Here is a 24,541-nt window from a genome sequence, read left to right as displayed (position 1 = left end):
TAGAGAGGAGGGAGCTGGGCTCTTCTCCCAAGTGACAGGGGACAGGATGAGAGGGAATGGCCTCAAGCTCCACCAGGGGAGGTTTAGGCTGGACATTAGGAAAAATTCTTCACAGAAAGGGTCATTGGGCACTGCAACAGGCTGCCCAGGGAGGGGGTTGAGTCACCTTCCCTGGAGGGGTTTAAGGGCCGGGTGGACGAGGTGCTGAGGGCCATGGGTTAGTGATTGATGGGAATGGTTGGACTCGATGTTCCCGGGGGTCCTTTCCACCCGGTGACTCTGTGCCCCCGGCCTGCTCCCCGCTCCGCCCCGGCCCGTCCCTGTCCCGGTTGCCGGGGCGACGCGGCCGCCGTTGGGGCGATGGCGGCGGAGGCCGCGGGCGGCATCGAGCTGCTGGCGGCCATCGGCTACAACGGTGTGGGGGGCACGGGGGGTGTGGGGTACCGGGGGGACACCGAGGGGCACGGGGGGGCAATGAGGCACAAGGTTAGAGGACACAGAGGGGCCAGTGGGGCACCAGGGCGAGACACGGGGGGATATGGGACGGGGGGGGGGACAGGGGGAGGTGGGGGCATGGGGGACACGGCAGGGCACGGGGGGTATGGGGACATGGGGGACAAGGGGACACGGTGGACAAGGGGGACATGGGGGTATAGGGACAAGGGGAACACAGGGGCACATAGGGGTAGGGGGACAAGGTGGAAACGGGGAGCAAGGGGGGTCACGGGGGGGGTGGGGACATGGGGGACAAGGGGGGGCACAGTGGGGTATGGGGGCAAGGGGGACGAGGAGGGCACAGGGGGGTATGAGGACATGGGGGACAAGGGGGGGGCACGGGGGGGTATGGGGGCAAGGGGGACGAGGAGGGCACAGGGGGGTATGGGGACACATGGGACATGGGGTTATGGGGCATGTGGGGGGTCGGGGTGGAGGGGGGACATGTGGGGGTGTGGGGCACCAGGGGATGGCGACCAGGACATACAGGGTGCTGGGAGGGGTCTGGGGGGCTGTGGGTCACAGGGGTCCCTGGGGTGGGTGGCAGTCGGCACAGGGTTGGGGGGCTGGGGGGAGGAACGGGGGGGCTGGCATGGGCATGGAGGGCATAGGGTGCCAGGGTCCCTTGGGTGGCACTGGGGGCTGTAGGGTGGGGTCCCTCCTGCCCCCTCCGTGCAGCCAGTGTCCCAGCGCAGCGTCCCAAGAGATGAGTATGAGGTTGGGAACAGGAGCATTTTGACTGAGCTGCAGGATGGTTTTTATTTTTCCCAAATACCCAGCTTGCTGGAATGAGAAGAGTTTAAATTCAAAATAACCCTCCTTGGGTTGTGTAAACCATCCCAAGCCATCTCTTTTACTCTCCTAAACCACCCTGTGACCAGGGCGGGGGGTGGACATCAGGGCTTCCCCAGCCACCCACCTTCTCAGGAACGCATGGCTCTGCGGGTGGTTTGAGGCAGGTGATGGAGCTATGGATGCAGTGGCCTCCATGAATCCCGAGGTGCTCCTGCAGAGCCGCCTGTGCCGCAGGGCTCAGGCCTCTGGGCTGCTGAGATCTCCTGGGAGCTGTAGGAAGCACGGCATGGTCCAACACGGAAAGGTGGCCCAAGGGTTTTCTACAGGGTTGTTCTGCTTGGAAAGCCCTTGGGCCCTTCATCCCAAAATTTATCTCCATATGAGATAAACTTTGGGATGAAGGGATTTCCACTCGGGGAATGTGACACACATGGAGGTGCTGGGGAGAGGTCAGGGCTATGTGTGTCAGGCAGGATTTCCAGCATCCTTGCACCATTCCCAGCCAGCAGCAATTTCTCTCTGTTCTCCTGTAGGACACATCCACTCTGGCCTGACCTTCCACCCCGATGAGAAGCACATCCTCTATCCGCTGGGATGCACAGTGGTTGTTCAAGAGCTGGGCAGCCAGAAGCAGACATTCTTGCGCGGCCACATGAGTGACATCTCCTGCCTCAGTGTCTCCAGGGACGGGCAGTACGTGGCCTCTGGAGAAGCCACTTCAATGAACTGCAAGGTGAGCAACGCTCGGTTTGTAACTGCAGGATGATGACGAAAGGAAAGGATTGTCTCGCCAGCAGTGGGAACAACATTCATTTACGCTGGCAGTGGGGGAATGCTGCAGGGAACAGGAATTGTGGCTGCTTCATTGTTGGATGAGCTTTTACATTTCTGTAAAGCATTAAGTGTTCCCCTTAGGTTCAGGTTGACTAAACTGAGGGATTCCTTAGTTCTGGTCTTTTTCATAGAACTATAGAATCTTGGAATGGTTTCGGTTGGAAGGGACCTCAGATCCTATCCAGTTCCACCCCTGCCATGGGCAGGGACACCTCCCACTGGATCAGGGGCTCCAAGCCCCATCCAACCTGGCCTTGAACACCTCCAGGTTCTTCCCAAGATCTCATCTCAATCTCCCCTCTTTCAGCTGGAAACCATTCCCCCTCATCCTCTCCCTGCACTCCCTGATCAAGAGCACCTCCCCAGCTTTCCTGGAGCCCCTTCCAGTGCCAAAAGCTGCTCTAAGGTCTCCCCAGAGCCTTCTCTTCTTCAAGGTGAACAACCCTAACTCTCTCAGGCTGTCCTTGTACAGGAGGTGCTCCAGCCTAGATGGTTATGGGCATGTGGCAGCCTAAATCTCATTAGGCATTAATTAATAAACTCATTAGACATTATTTAGGAAAGTTGAGCTCCAGAGCTCCTTAGGGGTTTCAAAGCCTTTGACATGGCCCTGTATGCACTTCTAGACCTCTGAGTTTCTTTATTGTTTAATTTTTGCCTATTTGAAACAACCATGAAACATCTGTAGGAACCTAGCATCAGTGTTTCCAGTGTTTTAAAATCTTAAGTCAAATTCTCGGTGTCTTAGGGTAAGTTCTGATTCTGAAATGGAGCAGAGTTGCTCAACCAATAAGCTGGAATAGCACTGCTTCCAGCATCTAATCCAAATTGGTTTTGTTTCTGCGAAAGCCGACACCAGGCTGGGCTCCTCCTAACAACTTCCCTGCCAAGGAAGCTGTTTGATCCCCTCCGGCAGGTTCTGTCTGGTGCTCTGGCTCTGACTCTTTCTGCTTTGCTCCTCAGGCAGAGGTCATCCTGTGGGACTTCCAGCAGAAGAAGTTACTTGCCCGGCTGTCGCTGCACAAGGGGAGAATTGAAGGACTAGCATTTTCTCCAAGCAGCCTTTATCTTATGTCCCTTGGAGGCCAAGATGACGGCAGGTGAGGATTGCTGTGGTTTCATGGAATCATAAAATCATCAGGTTGGAAAAGACCTTAGAGATCATCAGCTCTAACCGTACCTGTCCACTACTAAATCATGTCCCCAAGCACCTCATCTACCCTCCTTTTAAACACCTCCAGGGATGGGGATGCAACCACTTCCCTGGGCAGCCTCTGCCAGTGCCCGAGAACCCTTTCTATGTTGAAATTTTTCCTGATGTTGAATCCACCCCTCCCTGGCAAAACTTGAGGCCATTTCCTCTTGTCCTATCACGTATCAGCTGGGAGAAGAGACCAACACCCCTTTCTCTGCAACCCCCTTTCAGGTAGTTCACAGAATCACAGAATAACCAGGTTGGAAGAGACCCACCGGATCATCGAGTCCAACCGTTCCTATCAAACACTAAACCTGTCCCTTAGCACCTCATCCACCCGTGCCTTAAACACTTTCAGGGAAGGTGACTCAACCCCCTCCCTGGGCAGCCTGTTCCAGTGCCCAATGACCCTTTCTGTAAAGATTTTTTTCCTAACGTCTAGCCTAAACCTCCCCTGGCGGAGCTTGAGGCCATTCCCTCTTGTCCTGTCCCCTGTCACTGGGGAGAAGAGGCCAGCACCCTCCTCTCTACAACCTCCTTTCAGGTAGTTGTAGAGAGCAATGAGGTCTCCCCTCAGCCTCCTCTTCTCCAGGCTAAACAACCCCAGCTCTCTTAGCCGCCCCTCATAAGGCCTGTTCTCCAGCCCCTTCCCCAGCTTTGTTGCTCTTCTCTGGACCCGTTCCAGAGCCTCAACATCCTTCTTGTGGTGAGGGGCCCAGAACTGAACACAGGATTCGAGGAGCAGTCTCACCAGTGCTGAGTACAGAGGGAGGATAACCTCCCTGGGCCTGCTGGTCACACCATTTCTGATACAAGCCAAGATGCCATTGGCCTTCTTGGCCACCTGGGCACACTGCTGGCTCATATTCAGTTGGTTGTCAACCAACACCCCCAGGTCCCTCTCCTCCAGGCAGCTTTCCAGCCAGCCTTCTCCTAGTCTGTAGCTGCACAGGGTTGTTGTGCCCCAAGTGCAGGACCCGGCACTTGGTCTTGTTAAACCTTATCCCATTGGACTCAGCCCAGTGGTCCAGCCTGTCCAGATCCCTTTGCAGAGCTTCTCTACCCTCCAGCAGATCCACACTTCCACCCAGCTTAGTGTCGTCCGCAAACTTGCTAAGGGTGCACTCGATGCCTTCATCCAGGTCATTGGTAAAGACATTGAACAGGGCTGGACCCAGCACTGAGCCCTGGGGAACCCCACTTGTCACTGGCCTCCAGCTGGATTTCACACCATTTACCACCAGTTGTAGAGAGCAATAAGGTCTCTTCTCAGCCTCCTCTCCTCAAGGCTAAACAGCCCCAAGTCCGTCAGCCTCTCCTCATAAGACTTGTTCTCCAGCCCCTTCATCAGTTTCATTGTTTTTCTCTGGACACACTCCAGGACCTCAATGTCTTTCTTATAGCAAGGGGTCTAAAACAGTCTTTGAGCATTAAAGGGTGTTGGGGAGTGTGTGCTCCTCCCTCTCCTGGCAGCCCGACTCTGACCCCTGTTGCTGTCTCTCCTCAAGGATCCAGCTCTGTCTCATGGGAAACTGGGTGGGTGGCACAGGCAGAGCGAGGGTTATGGGGAAGGATGAAGGAGGCAGCTAGTTCTGAAGTTGGCGTGGTCAGCCAGGAGTCGTGTGTAGCCTGCACAGTGAGCTAGCTCCATGCATTGTCCTGGAGAAGCAGGGATTTCACCAAGGTGCTGCCTGGCCACAGACATGAAAAATTGCTTAAAAAATTATTTTTAATCAGATTCCATGAGTGGTTTATGATTCGAGTCTTGCTCAGCAGAAGGAATGCGCCAAATAGAATCATGGGATGGTTTGGGCAGGAACTGAACTTAACGCCCATCCGGCTCCAGCCCCCTGCCATGGCCAAGGACACCTCCCACTGGATCAGGGGGCTCAAAGCCCCATCAGATCCATGCACCCTTGTGTTAGGAGCAGGGCATGTAAGCTGCCATTCCACACCTTTGTGACAAGGATTCTCTTGGGTAAAATCTCTACAAAATTACTTCTGTTGTGTATCCTGGTGGGAACAAGCTGCAGGAAAATAGGTTTTGTCTCGCTTCTCTTTTAAAGCGGTTTGGGTTTAGGTACCTAAAGCTCTCCTTTTCCTGCAGGGTGGCCGTGTGGCACGTGCACAAGCAAGAGGCTTTCTGCCTGAGCCCTGCCTCAGCACGCAACGCAGGGAATGCGACCATCGTGGTGTGCTCCAGCTACAGAGATGAGGTCTTTGTTACTGCTGGAAAGTAAGCTTTTATTTAGATGAAAGAAATGAGGGAAAGAACCCATGGACCTATTTTCTTTTACAATGAGCCTTTACTCTAAATACAAGGAAACTTAGGCAACCGTATGCTCCTTTTTGCTCTGAATGGACTGAGGAATATCCATCTCTTGTCCCTTTAAGGCATTTCTGCTTGTTCTACACATAACAATATGTTTTCAGAGCAGCACACAGGGGCCTGCACGTGTCACTTCTGTTCCTGAGAGCAGTATTTTGTACTCAGCATTCCCTGTGCAGGGTTTAAAATATTTAGTTGCCAGTGTTTACACAAGAGAAGCAGTCAGAGAGTGGCTCTGAACAATCGTTAATTAATGTAGAAACAACGATATCTTGCAGGTCATTGGATCATCTCTTGTTCTCACCAGACACCATGTACAATCAGTCACTGGTTTGTGACACAGATGGTATAAAAAGTCACATTTTGCCTGGATTTGAGGCAGCCCCCATTTATGCACCCTGACATTTAGACGTGCTGAGGACCTACACCCCCATTAAGGTCGGAGGAGCCTTTAGATGTTCTTGGCTGCAGTTCCAAGCGCTGCTTTTTGCAATTCTAACAGTCTATAAAGTGTAAGCATGGCTCCAAAGATGTTGTTTTGGCTCCTCTGTCAAATATGGTTGGAAGTGTCCTGTACCATTCATTTCCTACTCTAGGAACTAAGTTTCTCACCATGCGTGTCTCTAGGAAATGAAGCGTCAAGGTTGTTACATCCTCCTTCCTAATCCTCATCCATGATTTTGCTGAACCTTTAGGATTTTTTACTTACCTGGAAAAACTTCATAGAATGAATCACTGAACTATAGACTGTCCTGAGTTGTAAGGGACCCCCAAGGATCACTAAGTCCAGCTCCTGTCGCTGCACAGGACACCCTGACATTCACACCGAGGGACTAAGGGCGTTGGCCAAAAGCTGCTAGAATATTGTCAGGCCTGGCACCATGAGTGCTGCCCTGGGAGCTGTTCCAGTGCTCCACCACCCTCTGGGGGAAGAACCTTTTCCTAATGTCCAACCTAACCCCTCTCCTGGCATCTTCCTGCCATTCCCTCGGGTCCTGTCATTGGTCACCAGAGAGAAGAGCTCAGCACCTGCTCTTCCTCCTCCTCTTGTGAGGAAGCTGTAACTGCAATGAGGTCTTCTGTCGGTATCCTCTTCTCCAGGCTGAACAGACCCAGTGACTTCAGCCACTCTTCATATATGGCTTTTCCTCTAACCCCTTCCCCAAACCCATGCCCTCCTCTGGACGCTCTCCAGCAGCTTCAGATCCTTTTTATCCTGTGGTCCCAGAACTGCCCCAGTGCTCGAGGTGGGGCCACCCCGGTGTGGAGCAGAGCGGGACAATCCCCTCCCTCACTGGGCTGGCGATGCTGTGCTGGATGCACCCAGGAAATGGTTGCCCTCATGGCTGCCAGGGCACTACTGGATCACGGTCAAAAAGACAGAGACTCACTTCTGGCATCTCTGATATTGTTCTTTTCCCTCTTTATTAAAACTTCAGAATAATGTAGACCTGTAAAGGCTTCTTAATTCACCCCAAAGTGATTGAGCTTGGATGTTTCTGCATATATGGAGTTGATCCCACTGTTCTTTTTTATAGTGGGACCATGCGAGTGTGGGAACTGGATTCAGTAAAGAGGAACATCCATCCGACGGAGTGCCGGACAGCGCAGCTCAAAAGAATGTTCACCTGTGTGAAGGTAGGTTTCACCCAGAATGATTTGGCTGAACAAGAAGCTCTTGACAGAGCAGAGAAAACCCACAAGCTTCTATCATGATGCTCAAAATGCCCATGACAGCTGCAGGATGGCAGTGTAGTTACTAAGTGTTGGCTCATGTCAGATGGTCTCCCACAGTTCCTTTATCCTGGGAAAAGAGAGTTTTGAATGCTTCTGAAGGTTGTATTTCAGTCAGAGGCTCTAGCACCCAGTGAATCCTACTTCTGTTCAAAATGTTGTCTAGAGTTGGTTAGAAAATGTCTTACATTCAGCAGTTATAGATCTTTGGGACTGGCAGCATGAAAATGTTAGATGAGATTTTAGGAAGAAATGTTTTCCTGTGAGGATGGGAAGCCCTGGCCCAGGTTGCCCAGGGAAGCTGTGTTCAAGGCCAGGTTGGATGGGGCTTGGAGCCCCTGATCCAGTGAGAGGTGTCCCTGCCCATGGCAGGGGGCGAGACTAGGTGCGCTTCCAACCCAAACCAATTCCATGGTTCTGTGATTCTAAAACATTGCCTGCATCCCCTCAGATTAAATCCTGGCAATGCACTGCCACAAAGCTCTTTCTGCAGCCCAGGGCTGGGCTCAGGACAAGTGTCTCGCTCTCTGGACCGTGATCTCTTTTTCTGTGCTTTCCTACAGATAGCGGATGATGACAGTTATTTTTATGTTGGCACAACAAGTGGTGATATCCTGAAAGTAAATACGAACACCAAGGTGATGGCTAGCTACGGGCCCGCGAAGAAGACTTTTAGCTCTGTGAGTAGCAGCTTCATGACTTGATTTTTTTTTCCATATCCTCCTCTTTGTCAGCGACTGAAAGCAGGGCAACCCCCAGGAGGAGCATTGCAGTGCTGATTCCCAGACATACCCTTTTTCTGTGCTTTTAGTTCCTTGTGAGTGTTTCCGTCTTGATCCTGAAGCCTGAGACCATTACCTTGGCTTTGTTGGTTTCATTTGGCTCAGACTAGGACAAGCCTGGCTGGAGAGCTGCCTGGAGGAGAAAGTCCTGGGGGTGTTGAACATGAGCCAGCAGTGGCCCAGGTGGCCAACAAGGCCAATGGCATCTTGGCTTGGATCAGAAACAGCGTGACCAGCAGGTCCAGGGAGGTTCTTCTCCCTCTGGACTCAGCACTGGTGAGACCGCTCCTCGAATCCTGTGTTCAGTTCTGGGCCCCTCACCACAAGAAGGATGTTGAGGCTCTGGAGCGAGTCCAGAGAAGAGCAACAAAGCTGGTGAAGGGGCTGGAGAACAGGCCTTATGAGGAACGGCTGAGAGAGCTGGGGGTGTTTAGGCTGGAGAAGAGGAGGCTGAGGGGAGACCTCATTGCTCTCTACAACTACCTGAAAGGAGGTTGTGGAGAGGAGGGAGCTGGGCTCTTTTCCCAAGTGACAGGGGACAGGACAAGAAGGAATGGCCTCAAGCTCCACCAGGGGAGGTTTAGGCTAGACGTTAGGAAAAAATTCTTCACAGAAAGGGTCATTGGGCACTGGCAGAGGCTGCCCAGGGAGGTGGTTGAGTCACCTTCCCTGGAGGTGTTTAAGGCACGGGTGGATGAGGTGCTGAGGGGCATGGTTTAGTGTTTGATAGGAATCACAGAATCACAGAATCACAGAATAACCAGGTTGGAAGAGACCCACCGGATCATCGAGTCCAACCGTTCCTATCAAACACTAAACCATATCCCTCAGCACCTCGTCCACCCGTGCCTTAAACACCTCCAGGGAAGGTGACTCAACCACCTCCCTGGGCAGCCTCTGCCAGTGCCCAATGACCCTTTCTGTGAAGAATTTTTTCCTGATGTCAAGCCTGAACCTTCCCTGGCGCAGCTTGAGGCCATTCTCTCCTGTCCTGTCCCTTTTCCCTTGGGAGAAGAGGCCAGCACCCTCCTATCCACAACCTCCTTTCAGGTAGTTGTAGAGAGCAATGAGGTCTCCCCTCAGCCTCCTCTTCTCCAGGCTAAACAACCCCAGCTCTCTTAGCTGGTTGGACTCGATGATCCAGTGGTTCTCTTCCAACCTGGTTATTCTATGATTCTATGATTTTAAGTGATTATTTGAGACGCTTTCCCATACTCACCACTGTAAGCTCCTATACTCAGATTTTATAGATTTCTTACATTGCCTGGGCTGAAATTTTCCAACTCCACTGTTTGCCACAGTAACATTACTTTGGAAAAACTTCAAATGACTAGAATTACTCTTAAAAATACCCCAAACTAATCCCCGACATGTTTCTGTGTTTGTTCCCCAAACTATTCCTTCCCTTTTCCTTCAGGAGGTTGTCCTGTAATCCCCATTCTGCCGCTTATGAGACAGAGGGGTTCCTGAAAACGATAGTGTAGATAATGTAATTAAGGAGTCTATTGTGATAAACCTATGAAAAGTTAGGCAAAATGAGGTTTCACAGGGTACTTTGAATCATAGAATTGTAGACTGTCCTGAGTTGGAAGGGACCCACAAACATCGTTGAGTCCAGCTCCTGTCCCCGCACAGGACACCCCAACATTCACACCGAGGGCTGAGGGCGTTGGTCAAAGGCTGCTGGAATATTGTCAGGCCGGGCACCATGAGTGCTGCCCTGGGAGCTCTTCCAGTGCTCCACTACCCTCTGGGGGAAGAACCTGCCCCTAATGTCCAACCTCACCCTCCCCTGGTGTGTCTTCCTGCCATTCGCTCGGGTCCTGTCATTGGTCACCAGAGAGAAGATCTCAGCACCTGCTTCTCCTCCTCCCCTTGTGAGGGAGCTCTGTAGCCGCAATGAGGTCTCCCCTCAGTCTCCTCTTCTCCAGGCTGAACAGACCAAGTGACTTCAGCCGCTCCTCACACAGTTTCCCCTCTAACCCCTTCCCCACTCCGTGCCCTCTTCTGGATGCTCTCCAGCAGCTTCAGATCCTTTTTATCCTGTGGTCCCAGAACTGCCCCCAGTGGTCGAGGTGGGGCCACCCCAGTGGGGGGCGGACTGGTATGATCCTCTCTTGACTGGTGATGCTGTGCTGGATGCGTGCGGTTGATTCTAATGGTTTTTATTTTCTGAGTGCTTGACTTCATAACCCCAAAGTTCAATTAACTTAGCTTTTTTGTCTATAATTGGGTCTCGTGGGTCTTGGGATGAGAATCCTCTGACAAAAGTGTGTCCTCAATAAGGAGCTCTTGGCCTTTCATTGTACAAGAATTCTGATGTTGGGAGCTGTGATGGTAAATTATGTACATTTGTTCTTGATTTCTCTTTATTTGTTGCTATAAAAGACTTCTTGTAGCTTCTCAGTTTACACCCAGTAGAGGGAGCGATACCTAAGGAATACAAACACTCTCCTTCTCAAACAAGAATGAATGTATTTTGCAATTCTCTTAGCAACCACGAGAGTCAGCGTGCAGCAGGGGCAGCTGTGCAGGTGGAAATACCGAAGGGATGTTAGGGCTGCTGTGGGAAGCCATCCTATAAAGCAGCAGATCTTCTTAGAGAGCAAAGCCAAGGCTAGCAAGAGCTGTAATGAAAATTCAGCATTAAACCTCAGGATCTGGGCTTGTTTCTCTAAAGCTCCTGAACTTCGATTGTATCACCACACTTACACACACAGACCATACATGTGCCCGTTCAAAACAGTGTTGAGTTACACATGCAGACCTGTATCTCTGAAATAACCTGGAGCCACTGAGTTCTTTGGAATAAACATCTTTCAATGTTTATCTATGCCAGGAGATTGGAGAAGTTGTTACTCATTTTTCCAGAGGAGGAAGATGCTCTGGGTAATTGTTCAGTGCAGTGATGGCTCAGTGCAGAGGGTGGCTCATACCTTGATGCCTCTGCATTGCACTGGGACCTGGGTCAGCCTCCTGGCATGCTTTGACTTCTCCCATGCGGATATTATAGAATTATAAAATCATTGATGTTGGAAAAGACCTCTAAGCTCATCCAGTCCAGCCGTCAGCCCAACCCCACCATGCCTGCTAAACCCTGTCCCCATGTGTCACCGTCACAAGTTTGTTGAGCCCCTCCAGGGGTGGAGACTCCCCCTACCTGCATTGTAGGAATGTGAGTAATTTAATCCTGTGTACATATTAAGTGACAAGGATGTATGTATTTTGTTTTCCTGGTAGAAATGATCAGGCTGCTGAAGGTACATTAGAGCTCTTGTGGGTGTTCTGGTGCTGTACGCTGTTGTCTTCCAGCATTATCGTGCGGGGTTCTGCACCCACACAGGACCCAAACTCTGACCCATTTCTGCTGTCTCTCATGCTGAGGTCTTCATAACTGGTTATCACCTCCCCTTTTAAATGCCTGAAGTCCTTCTACATCTGGCATTGCATGTACCTTGCCTAGAGAACCTGGTCAAAACCAACTGAGCTCCCTTGCATTGAAACGCAGCCTCACAAAATGCGTATTTCTGAGACCAGTGCTAAAGCAGCGAGAGATCAAATAGGGTTGTTAGTAGGGTGCTGTGCGATTTGGGGGCTGAAAGAGGGCCTGGGACCTCTTGAAGAAAAGCAGAGGATTGAAGCCAAACTGTGGTCCTTCCTGTGAGGGTTTTATCATGAAGCAAATCCATAGGGAGCTCAGTTTGTGGCAGAGACCTTTGGAGCATTGCAAGCTTCAGCTGACATTGCTTCTGGTAGTGAGAAGCTGAAGAAAAACAGGACCTAGGACTATGCAAGGGACAGACAAGGTGCTAGGGAGAAGAGAAGATCCAGAACTGCCTGCCAGCAGCAGAAGATGAAGAAGTGGTAGGCATTGATCACAGAATCATGAAATGGTTTGGGTTGGAAAGGACCTCAAAGCCCAGCCAGTTCCAACCCCCTGCCATGGGCAGGGACACCTCCCACTGGATCAAGAGCTCCAAGCCTCATCCAACTTGGCCTTGAGCATCTCCAGGGATGGGGCAGCCACAACTTCTCTGGGCAACCAAGGCCAGGCACTCCCCACCCTCACAGAAGAACATTTCTTCCTAAGATCTCATCTCAATCTCCCGTCTTTCACCTGAAAACCATTCCCCCTTCTCCTATCCCTGCGCTCCCCAAAACAGCATGGCTCACTTTGGAAACAACTACACGGCAGCTTTCCTCTGCAGGGCTGGAGAGGTGAGGGTCTCCACACTACCCTTCCCAACCAGGCATCACGCTGCTCTCTGGCTGGGGTTTGGCCATACAGCCTCCAGCAGTGGAACTGGTCTCCCTCCCTGTGGAACCATTTTCTTCACTTCAGTGCAATTCTGTCTGAAAAGATGCTTATTCATGAACAAACATTATCTTTAATCTCTGAAAACCTTGTTCACCAGGGAATTATGAGCCAGTGCCTACAATGAAACTCTAAACCTGGAACCCACCACCACTCCTCGATGAGCATGGCATGAAAGAAAGAGGTTGGATACTGCTTGGGTGAGGAGATGTTTATGGAAAATAAGTTTGGCCATCCTTAAAGGAACTTTACCTTTAGATGTATAAGAATGTTTATGATATAGACATGATCTGAAGATTTCTTTGTTTCTGTTTTGAAGAGGAGTGGCAGAATAAAAAGTGATAAAGCAACTTGGCTTCCATCTACATGGAATCGAGTGCATTCCTGTAATGTCTGTAAATACTGGAATAAACAGCAAAATTATTTTTTATCCCCATGGCAAACTTGGGGAGCTCTAGGACAGACATTCAGATATATGTGTGCAAATGCATTTGCAGGAATAGTTGAAGTGATTTGGATTGTAAAGAGCAATGTATTTAAAGGAGATGCCCTGGGAGAGTTCACTGAAGAACTTTGCAAGATAACAGAAAGGGCCAAGGAGTAAGCATCCCTGCGGGGGAGGGCAAGGCCAGGCTGGAGCTTTGCTTTCGCTGCTGTTTTTATTTATAAACACACTTCAAAGCAGTGGTTTCTTTCTGTGAGAAGTAAATAATGAATGGTGATATTTTTAACCTCCCATGCTAGACTCTGCATTTCATCTACGAGAAGTCTGGCAGTATTGAAAATGGAGTATTCATCTCGGTGCTAACGTGAGCTGCTTGACTCCATGAGTAACAAGTGCAGCTGATGAAGCTGTTTACTCGTGGTGGTTCAAAGAGGTTGAAATAAAATCCTGGTGGTTTTTGAGAGCCTTGCAATGAGTCCTGGCCACTTAAAGGTCATTTTTTCTGTCTTAATAAGAGCTGCTTGCTGCCCTCTCAAACTGAAGAACTGAAGAGGATTCCTCATAAAAACCAAAGCCGTCTCAGCAGCTCTGCGAGGACTTGGATTTATGAGCAAGTAGCAGGGACCTGTAATCAGGTAAATGATGTACGCATGGATTTGATTCCAAATGCCAGCCTAAAGCTAAACCCGAAGGCGTTCGAGGTGGAAGCTTTTTACAGCAAAACCTGCAAACCAGGAGATCAAGATATGAGCCTGGGGTAACAGGGGACTCGCAAACGGCTGCCAGCACCTCGCAGAAAATCTTTAATATACCATTCAGAAACAGTTCTGCTTGTGGGTCATATCTCTAATCCAAAAGAATCCCTTTGTTCTCCTGCTTTTGCTAAGGATATTTGCATGGAACCTGGCTTCCCGCCTAGTGGTGTTATGATAGCATGAGATAAACCCTCTCTGGAGGTTGTGTTTGTCACAGACATCAGACCTGGTGGGACAGGAGCCTGTGGATGTGCTACTGCTGGAGACCCTCAGCCGCTCCCAGAACCCCTGGGCTCCAGCCCCTTCCCCAGCTCCCTTCCCTTCTCCAGTTGTGCTCCAGCCTCTCAATGTTTCTTGTACTGAGCAGAGCTTGCATCGTGACAGACACATCCTTTTCTGAGTAAGAATGTCAGGATTTAATTCCACAGAAGTCATTCCACCCACCTGTCAGCCTGTCTTGGAGTCTCAGAGATTTTCAAGAATGAATCTGTCATCTTGTATACAGAAGAGTAAAATTGCTTCCCAGGTAGCAGGACTGAAGCAGAGACTGACTTCTCTTAAATTTGGAATTCTGTGGCAAGGCTGAGGGCTATTTCTGTATATTTGTCTGTTTGTTGATGTTGTTTTACCATACTTTGATACTTTATCCACCAAAAAGCATTACTCCTTTCTCTAATGACTGCCCTCCTGTGGATCTACTCATCTAAGTAAAAAACCGAAACCCACAATGCTGACTAGTTTCCAAAGCTTTTCTGTGACAGATGTGTTTCCTTACTGACAGGTGGGAGATGGCATTGCATCCTCCAGACAGGGAGAGAGGCCTGGAACACAGAGGTTCTGTAGGAGAGGATGCTTAGGCTGAGTTTTGTCCTCTGTTGTTTTCAGGTCTGGTAGATGAAAACCCAGTGGAAGGCAATGTAGAGGCACAAATGCAAAATGTGTGTGTTCCTTGCTGAGGTAATAATGTCTGGGCTCAAATGTGGTCCCAGCTGCCCTGAAGGATCCACAACGATGCTATTTCATAGAATCATGAAATCATGGAATGGCTTGGGTTAGAAGGGACCTCGAAGTCCATCCAGTTCCAACCCCCTGCCATGGGCAGGGACACCTCCCACTAGATCAGGGGGCTCAAAGCCCCATCCAACTTCTTCAGGGAGCCAGCCTTTACGGTTATGTCAGGTGTAAAGTTGGCAGCAGAAAGAACCTGACAAGCATGGCAACCAGCTATCTTGGGAAGCAGTTCTTGTGGCAGGTAAGATTTCCAGGATGTTGGAAACCATCCAGTCATATTTGTATCTATCCGTCAGCTTCCTTATGACCTGGCCATGAAAAAAAGATGGAAAAAGCTGTTATTTGTAATTCTGCAGAGGGAATATTCACATCTTGCTGCCTTGTGAATTGGACCCTCCTTAGTAAAGCGAGAGTAACTTGCTAATTACTGGCATCGAGTTCCATTTGGGGCTCCTTGCCTGCTGGTGCCATGGACAGGTGCCATGTTGCTGGATTATTGGAAATAAGGGGCATGGTGAATGTGGCAACAGAGTGAAATCATAGAATCCTGGAGTGTTTTGGGTTGGAAGGGACCGTAAAACCCATCCGGTTCCATCCCCCTGCGCCTGGCCTTGAACACCTCCAGGGATGGGGCAGCCACCACTGCTCATGACAACCTGGGCCAGGACCTCCCCAACCACACAGAAAATCATTTCTTCCTAAGCTCTCATCTCAGTCTCCCCTCTTTCAGCTCAAAACCATTCCCCCTGACCCTATCCCTGCACTCCCTGATCAAGAGCCCCTCCCCAGCTTTCCTTGGCACCCCCTTCAATACTGGAAGCTGCTCTAAGGTCTCCCTGGAGCCTTCTCTTCTCCAGGCCCCAACTCTCTCAACCTGGCCTCATACAGGAGGTACTCCAGCCCTCACATCATCTTTATGTTCTCCTCTAGACTCGCTCCAACAGATCCACGTTTCCTTGCTCTTCATACTGTATTAGTTCATATATTCCTGCAATTAATAACTCTTTTCTCTCTCTAGAGTCACTCTTTAGCCTTGGTCAGTCAAGAAAACTGGTAAATCCATATTTTTGTGAGCACCATCAGGAGACTGATAGTGACTCCTCTGTGCTGCTCAGCATGGCTGCAGCAATAAAGAGAGTCTGCTTCCATCCAATTGTGTTTTAATCCTGTTTTCTCCTAGGGAGTCACAGCTTTGCTTTTGCTGACGACAGGAGATTTAATAGTCGGCACCGGAGGAGGGATTGTAGCTCTCCTTAAAACCTCAAACTACAGAGTGATGAAGTGAGTCTGTAGATAGGAAAATCAGGAGGGTAGAGGTTACATTTCCCCCAAAGGGCTACAGTATACGAACCAATCATTTCTACATAAATGCATAATCCAAATCAGTCTCAGGTTTTAAATCCTGCAGTCAAAATAGACGGTGTGAGTCCAACAACGTTGAAGCAAACTGAAAATCGTTGCTTTCATTTGCACAGCAGTGAATTGCCCACCCCCCATTTGTTTTAAGTCTCCATTGTTTTCTTTTGGGCATTAGGAGTCAGACCTAAATCAATGCAAAGTGAGACAGGTCTGTGGAAGTCAGGGAAATTATCCTTATTTATGCCAGCTGAGAAAAAGCAGCATTTGCCACCTAAACCAGGGTTTGCTGGAGGCCACAGGGTTGCAAAGGAGGGCTCTGCTAATTTTGTAGGCACATGTCTGGGAGTGCTGAGGGACACGCAAGGCTTTTTTTCTGCACACAGAATCAAAAGCTGCAGGTGTCGTTTCCCCATATGTGACTTTGAAAGTGGGGTTGCAGCTTTCCATTTGGCATCGTTTGAATAGCCAGCTTCAGCATATGGTTCTGCAGGCTGAGCTGTGTACAGTTTAAACTACTCCCACAATTCCTGAACTGCCTGGAAATATTATAGAATGTGGGATATTTAAATACACTTGAGTACGGGTATCAACAAAGGTGCTGTGACCTTAGTCCCTGGTCCAGAAAATGAAGTATCCATAATATTGCCTTTATGAGCCCTGGCAGAGCAAGAGGTGGGAGAGACAAGCACATATGGAATATTGACATGGGACTGGGAATGAAATGTCCGTAGAATCACAGAATATTTTGGGTTGGAAGGGACCTCAAAGCCCATCCAGACCCCCCCACCGCCATGGACAGGGACACCTCCCACGGGATCAGGGGGCTCCAAGCCCCATCCAACCTGGCCTTGAACACCTCCAGGGATGGGGCAGCCACCCCTGCTCTGGGCAACCTGGGCCAGGACCTCCCCACCCTCACAGGAGAACATTTCTCCTTAAGATCTCATCTCAATCACCCCTCTTTCAGCTCAAAACCATTCCCTCTTGTCCTCTCCCTGCACTCTCTGATCAAGAGCCCCTCCCCACCTTTCCTGGAGCCCCTTTCAGTACTGGAAGCTGCTCTAAGGTCTCCTCAGGCCATGTTGATGTCACAGACTAGTATGAGGCTTTTGGGGGAAGCAGGGAAAGTCAAAACTCTGTGGCATCAGGGGAAAAGGGAAGCTGGAAAAGAAGTACCTGGAGGTCTCCATCAGGCCAAACATCTGCTTTTTCTTAACAGGAAAATCAGCGTTCAAGGTGCTGTCACTTCTCTGACTTGTGGACATCAGGGTCGCCAGTTCTTTGTAGGGACAAATGAGTGTCAGATCTATCATGTTAATGTGGTTGAGTTTAAAGAGGAGCTGATCACCACCTGTCACAATGAAGCTGTCCAGGATATTGTTTTCCCTTTGTAAGTATAACTGTCTGGGATGAGCTGGTGGAGCAGTTTGAGTAAGCTGCCAGTGAGGTCAGTATACCTGTGTAAACACATTTTAACCAGCAGGGACCCAAAGCCTGTTAACATCATTATGGGATGGTTTATCCAGGCAACGCTGTCTCCTCTCAGGGAAGTGCAAGGGTGATGGCGAGCGGCTGCTTGAAAGCAGAAGGCAGACGTTAAGTTTTTAAACTGGAAAAAAACAGTGATCTATGGGAAGAACTCTAAAGAAAAAGGCTGGAGTGACTTACGTTTGCAGAATGGCAGTGATGGCAACCTCTCCCTTTTCTCCTGAGGTTGATCCTGTGGAACCTGGGTGCCTCAGTCTGCCAGCAACGTGTGTCCCAAGAGGCTGCTGTTGTGTACCCTGCTGTGGCCAGAGCTGCTGGAGGTGCCTGCTTTACTGGCCTCCTGCAACATCATGTGCTACCTGGGCCACAGAGCTGTTCAAAGAGGCTGCTTGGGGCTCTCAGCCTCACCTACAATTTCTTGTTTGAAATGTCTTACGAGGAGCAGCTGAGGGAACTGGGGTTGTTTATCCTAGAGAAGAGGGGGCTGAGGGGAGACCTTATTGCTCTCTACAACTACCCAAAAGGAGGTTGTGGAGAGGAGGGAGCTGTGCTCTTCTCCCAAGTGGCAGGGGACAGGACGAGAAGGAATGGCCTCAAGCTGCGCCAGGGAAGGTTCAGGCTTGACATCAGGAAAAAATTTTTCACAGAAAGGGTCATTGGGCACTGGCAGAGGCTCCCCAGGGAGGTGGTTGAGTCACCTTCCCTGGAGGTGTTTAAGATGCGGGTGGATGAGGTGCTGAGGGGCTGGTTTACTGGCTGGAAGGTCCCTACTGGCTGGTAGGAATGGTTGGACTCAACGATCTTGTGGGTCTTTTGAAACCTAGTGATTCTGTGATTCTGTAACAGGCTGAGAGAGTTGGGGTTGTTCAGTCTTCATAAGAGAAGACTCCGGGGAGATGTTAGAGCAGCTTCCGGTACTGAAAGGGGCTCTAGGAAAGCTGGGGAGGGACTTTTGATCAGGGAGGGCAGGGATGGGACAAGGGGGAACGGTTTTCAGCTGAAAGAAAGATTGAGATGAGATCTTAGGAAGAGAGATCATTGCATTGCCTTTGACACAGCACAAAGGCTCAAATCGTGAATGCACAAGCCCTCCTCCCTGCTTGTCACCAGCCAGAAAAATCCACATCCTCCCAATGTAATGAGAAAATCATTTGGAGCTTTAGTGCAATCTAGTGCTAATATACTTGGGTGGCATTTCTGTGTCACAGGTATTTGGATGAGCCTGATTTAGTGCTGATTGTAAGGGCTGCAGGATTGCACCCTTGCGGATATGTTCAAACTGTTTTTCTGTTAACTTTTCTTAACAGAGCATATCGCTGATGTTCTCCTGCTTTATAAAGCACCTGCGCCAGCTGCGCTTGAAAAGGGCCACACTTTTGTTGTGCCAGCTTTCTCTTTCCTGTGTCATCTTCCCAGGTGTTGATGGGGATGTTGAACAAAAGCTTGAGTACCTTTCAAGAGTTTCCTTTCTGCCCTGTCCCTAGGATGTGTGGTTTAGAGCTTGTTTCCAAGCAGAGTCCCATAGCTTTTGAAATGCTGCAGGGCTCTTTTTATTCAAACACGTATAGCAAGTGTATTGCAAACAGGCTTTCACCATCGTTTCTGTTGCCTTCAGCGATGTTGAATAGGAATCATCCAGTAAGCAAGACGAAAAATGACATCTTTACAATATGAGGCTGCTGTCAGTCCCTGATGTTTAATGCGAGCAGTCAGCATCATGATGCCCGCTCTTGTGTCTCTTAACTTACAACACATGAAGTTGTTTAGGGGTTGAATCTTGGAAATCAATGTCACAGCTTCAGTATCATAGAACTGTAGAATCGTTAAGGTTGGAAAAGACCTCTAAGATCCTCAAATCCAACCAAAAGAAAGAGTTCTTTTAGTTTCACGTCAACCATTCCTTCAAATGTGTCTTTGAATAGAAACCAAACCAGGGTAATTCTATGTGAGAAAGGTGATCCTACACAAAAAGCCTTTGTCTTAACCGTGGAGATCCCTTTGGGAAGATGTAGAAGCAGGTTAGGAATAGCTACGCTTCAAAGGATGGTTTAGGAACTGAGAAAGAAAGCGGCATTTTCTGTGTGCCCCTCCTCATTATCTCTCCTCTCTGAATTTTCCAGGGGGGTTTCTGACTTGTTTGCTACCTGCTCCAAAAATGATATCCGCGTGTGGCACACCCCAGAGCACAAGGAGCTCCTGCGGATCGTCGTCCCCAATGGCACCTGCCATGCCATAGACATCCTGAGTGATGGCAACAGCATCATTTCAGGTAATGCTCCATCCAGACCCCTGGCTGAGTCCAGTCCTTGAATGCTGCCAGATCTGATAATCACCAGTGTGTTAGAATGAAGAAAGGATGACATTTTAAATTCAGTTCATGACTTGGCACAAAGGTCTCTCTGCTGCCAGCTGGTCTGATGAACTTTGCTCACGATTCCTGGTATACCCATGTGGTAATTCCAGAGTCTGTGGAAGGCAGGGATGTGAACTCCAGCAATGCAGAACTCAGCTCAGTCTTATTTAAAAGACCTAATTCTAGAATATCGACCTTGTATGTGACAGGTTAACCTGTGATGTATGTCCATGCCTTTTGCATAAAATCATAGAACTGTAGAACGGTTTAGGTTGGAAGGGACCTTAAAGATACCCTTTTGCAACCCTAGTTTCTACATCTCCTACCCATCAACTTATGCGCGTTGCTTGCATAGGAGCTGCTGCAGTCCCAGAGTAGTGGTGTGGTCCCCCCAGTGTTACCAAACAAATTTAGCCACAGCCAGAAACAAAAAGGAATTAAATTTCATTAGTTGATGTGGGGCTGGAGGTCTGTGGGCTCATCTACAGAACAGTGGCTTTCACGTATATCCTGGATATCTAACGGGGTAGGCCTTTTAAAGGGGCTTAATAAAACAAGCGGAAAGAGACAATAATAGGAGGAAAGTCGGTGCTTGGGTAATGCGTTTCTTTATATTCATCAGCTTGGGATGATGGAATCCGCAGCTTCACAGCACGGACTGGCCGGCTTATCTATATGATTAACCATGCCCATCGGTTGGGAGTGACAGCGATCGCTGCCACCAATGACTGCAAACGGATCGTTAGTGGAGGAGGCGAAGGGCAGGTAATTACTGCTAAAAGACCTGGAGCCACTTTGTGCTCTCCTCACTGGGCCTGCGAAGTGTCTGTAGCCGCTTAGTCAGAAAGGGAGCTATTCTTAGCATCTGCTTGAGCAAAGAACTGCTATTGAAAAATATTAACTCTTGAGATATGCAAATCTCTTGCTCTCAGAGAGCATCATGTAAAACACTGCCCCAATTCCTTCTGGCATGGCACTACTAGAAATCATTCTAATGCAGAATGTGCTCTTAATCCTTTCGTTCATGTGTCTCTCCCCTATATTTGGGTTATCTGCATTAGTCATCACTTGTAAGCCTGCATCTGACTGTGCTTTGGCACAGATTTTCTTACTATCATTGCATTTGAAGTCCTGCTCCTGTCCAAACTGACCTCTGTGAATCCAGGAAATAGCACAGAGTTCCCTTTCTATTGCTGTAGCATCTATGGGACAACTCCCTGATTTCCTGGAACAGTACTGTCTGGTCTAGGTGATGGAGTTAGAAAAATGCTTTAATAATATCTCATTTTCTAGTACAATTATGGAAACATTCCAATACAATTGACAACGAAAATGAGAAAACATTGCAGGCATCAGACCTGTGCAGTTTTTCCAACCATACAAAACAAACACTGTGTACCTTGGCTATTCCGTGCATCTCATTTAACAGTGGCCCTTTTTGGTCTGTAAAATCATAGAATCATAGAATTGTTTGGTTGGAAAAGACCTCTGAGATCATCAGGTCAAATGGTCCCTTGAAATTCAATTCCAATTCAGTTCCTGTATGTGTTATAAGAGAAACAGGGAGCTCAGTAAAGTTGTAGGCATCCTCCTGAGCTCAGCCAGGACCAGGTGGGACCAGAACAAATGTCTGTTGCTGATTTTCAGGTGAAGATCTGGAACATCCATGAGAAGAGTCAAAAACTGGGGGAAATTCTGAAGGTGCACACATCTGCTGTGTCCTGCATTAAGATCAAGAAGGATGACCAAGAGTTTATCACGGCCAGCCTCGATGGAACCTGCATGATCTGGGATATTGTGTAAGGAGACAGATAAGTATTGCAAGGCCTTTAAAATGCAGCTCATGTCTCTTGGGTCACTGTGCCTTGTTTGGGACATCACATAGCAAGGAGGAGGGGAAAAACAACATTAGGAAATAAAAATTAATAGAAAGAATGGTCAAGTCAGGGATTGGAGAGCCTCCAATGCTGGAAACTCTTCAGAAAAGTTTAGGTGACCATTTGTCTCTGTCGTGTTTACTTGGATCCTGCTTGGCCAAGGCGGGCAGTGGACAATTTCCAAAGTTTCCCACTAGCTCCCTTTTTCTAGCGCTGTGACTCTTGTCGAGCTGTTGTAGAACTGCAGGCTTTCTTCATTGTGGGAAGGCTGAGGACAGTTTTGCGTACTGAATAGCACGTAGAAAGCATTCTGGATCTAAAAATTCCATTTCATGTGACAGAAGCTCAAAAGCCTACGAGGCAGTTGTGATGGGGAACAGGGCTGGTGACCCAAACAGGCTTTAGGAGACCCTGGACTCAGACCAATATGTGAAAATATTCAAGTAGAAAGAGTGATTCAATATGTAGCACAGGGAGAGACAATCCAGGCAGGTACAATTCAGTTCATGACCCTGTTGTTCTCTCCTGCTTTGGGGGTGTTTTGCAGGCAGTTTGTAAGAAAGCAAATGATCCAAACCAGCAGGTTTGCCAAATGTGTGTGCTACCACCCCGAAGGGTACCAGATAATCACCTGTGGGGCAGACAGAAAGGTAAGCCACGCTGCACAAATTATGTTGACAGTAATTCCAAAACATGAAGTCTGGGTCTTGTTGTGTGATGAAACTGCCATGCCTCCTCAGGAATTTTGTGTTACAGGGCAGCGCTGACATTTGTGTGCTGTTGGTGCACATCTGAGCTCTCCTCTCTGTTCTGTTCTCTAGATTAGATACTGGGAAGTGTTCGATGGCTCTGAAGTCAGAGAGGTGGAAGGATGTATTTCGGGTTCCATCAACGGGATGGACATCACATCAGATGGGGCATGCTTTGTCACAGGTGAGTGGGTGGGTGAAGGTGGGAAAAGGGAGTTCATTTAAGACCAGGAAAAGCAAGGCAATGAACCAAGGATCCTTGGTAAAGGAAGGAAAAGCTAACAGAAGTGAAGGGGAAGTGAAATGAATCACTGAAGACCACTGAGAAAAAGCCTGTGGTTCAGACTTGCAAGATATAATTTAAAGGTGAAGAAAAGGTTCAGATGTCTCCAGGGAAATAATCATAGATTCGTGGAATAGTCTGGGTTGAAAGGGACCTTGAACTCCATCCAGTTCCACTCCCTGCCATGGGCAGGGACACCTCCCACTGGATCAGGGGGCTCAGAGCCCCGTACAACATGGCCTTGAACACCTCCAGGGATGGGGCAGCCACCACTGCTCTGGGCAACCTGTGCCAGGGCAAACCACAACAAAACATTTCTTCCTCAGATCTCATCTCAATCTCCCCTCCTTCAGCTTAAAACCATTCCCCCTAGTCCTATGACTGCACTCCCTGATAAAGAGTCCCTCCCCAGCTTTCCTGGAGCCCCTTTCAGCACTGGAAGCTGCTCTAAGGTCTCCCTGGAGCCTTCTCTTCTCCAGGCTGAACAACACCAACTCTCTCAGTCTGTCCTCATATGGGAGATACTCCGGACTTGCATCATCTTCATGGCTTCCTGTGGGGTTTCCTCTTGCCCTGCTCATTTAGTTTGGTGATGTTCACTGTGCGTTTGAATGATTTGTGCAAGCTCCCTACTCCAGAAGCCTGGCAGCCTCTGTCAGCTTACAAGTGCGAATGACTTCATGCTCCATCCAGCCTCAGGCTCACATGTTCTCCACCATTGTGACATCTCTTCTGGGAGCCAAGCACTAGCATAGATGAGCCATGCTATCGTGTCTATCAACTATAGTTAAAAACACAGATTTGATGTCAGCACCAGTTCTTTTAGATTTTTTGGCAATCCCAAACACAATTACAAGCTGGGTGGAGAATGGGTTGGAAGCAGCCCTGAGGGGAAGGACTTTGGGTACTGGTGTATGTGAAGCTCAACATGAGCTGGCAACGTGTGCTCGCAGCCCAGAAACCAACCGTGTCCTGGGCTGCATCCAAAGCAGCGGGACCAGGGCGAGGGAGGGGATTCTGCCCCTCTGCTCTGCTCTGGTGAGACCCCACCTGGAGCCCTGTGTCCTGTTCTGGAGTCCTCCGCACAGGAAGGACATGGAGCTGTAGTTTTTGCCAGAGTGCTCTAGATCATGTATCCCACCCTTCCTAAATCAAATGAATGCCGAAGCATTCCTCTGCCTGTGATCTGGGCACAAAAAGCAGCAGAACTCTGTGTAATTGGTTGTTCTTCCTTTGTGCCCGGTGCAGGTGGCGATGACCATCTGGTGAAGCTGTGGGACTACATCGAGGGTGCGGTGACTCACGTCGGAGTGGGCCACAGCGGCAGCATCACCCGTCTCAAGATCTGCCCTGGGAAGAAGTACATCGTGAGTGTGAGCGCAGATGGTGCCATCCTGGTTTGGAAGTACCCAGGCTCACACTAACTCCTGGCACAGGGGCTGCTGGGCTTCTGCTTCCATGGCCAGTCCTTTTGATAGTTTTCTCTTACCACTAGGGTTGCTTTAAAGCATTTGTTCTACTAGAGGAGATACTATTCTTACACTCCCTGGTATGCATTTACCAGAAGCTTCCCATATACTTTCTAGCACTGATTTTGTCAGGGGAGGTAAGACTTTGCTGTTCCTTTTAGATTGGAGTGAAAGGATTCATCACTTCTAAGAGTCGTAGTCCTACTCGTGTGTCTGCTCATTCGTGGGCTTTCTCTTGCTTTCATGTGTTCTTCCTTTCACTTCCCCACCCCT

At 49.2% G+C, this 24,541-nt stretch overlaps 1 protein-coding gene across 2 annotated transcripts; it reads left to right on the top strand.

The window, feature by feature from the left end:
* The first annotated feature begins 343 nt into the window (after positions 1 to 343).
* Positions 344 to 24,541, top strand: CFAP52 (cilia and flagella associated protein 52). Of its 2 annotated transcripts, XM_069872331.1 has the most exons (14): positions 344 to 415; positions 1,824 to 2,023; positions 3,088 to 3,224; positions 5,427 to 5,555; positions 7,187 to 7,286; positions 7,946 to 8,062; positions 15,871 to 15,971; positions 17,269 to 17,439; positions 19,658 to 19,806; positions 20,513 to 20,655; positions 21,538 to 21,689; positions 22,315 to 22,417; positions 22,589 to 22,700; positions 24,048 to 24,541. In XM_069872331.1, the coding sequence occupies exons 1-14, from the start codon at positions 361 to 363 to the stop codon at positions 24,221 to 24,223; spliced, it is 1,845 nt and encodes a 614-aa protein (XP_069728432.1). In that variant the 5' UTR covers positions 344 to 360; the 3' UTR covers positions 24,224 to 24,541. The 2 variants fall into 2 exon arrangements, with proteins under 2 accessions (XP_069728432.1, XP_069728433.1); XM_069872332.1 differs by lacking the exon at positions 5,427 to 5,555.

Source organism: Phaenicophaeus curvirostris, chromosome 19 (assembly GCF_032191515.1).
Source record: "Phaenicophaeus curvirostris isolate KB17595 chromosome 19, BPBGC_Pcur_1.0, whole genome shotgun sequence".
Classification (NCBI taxonomy): Eukaryota; Metazoa; Chordata; class Aves; order Cuculiformes; family Cuculidae; genus Phaenicophaeus; species Phaenicophaeus curvirostris.
The sequence above is the reverse complement of the archived record's forward strand: the minus strand, read 5'-3'. Positions and strand labels throughout refer to the sequence as shown.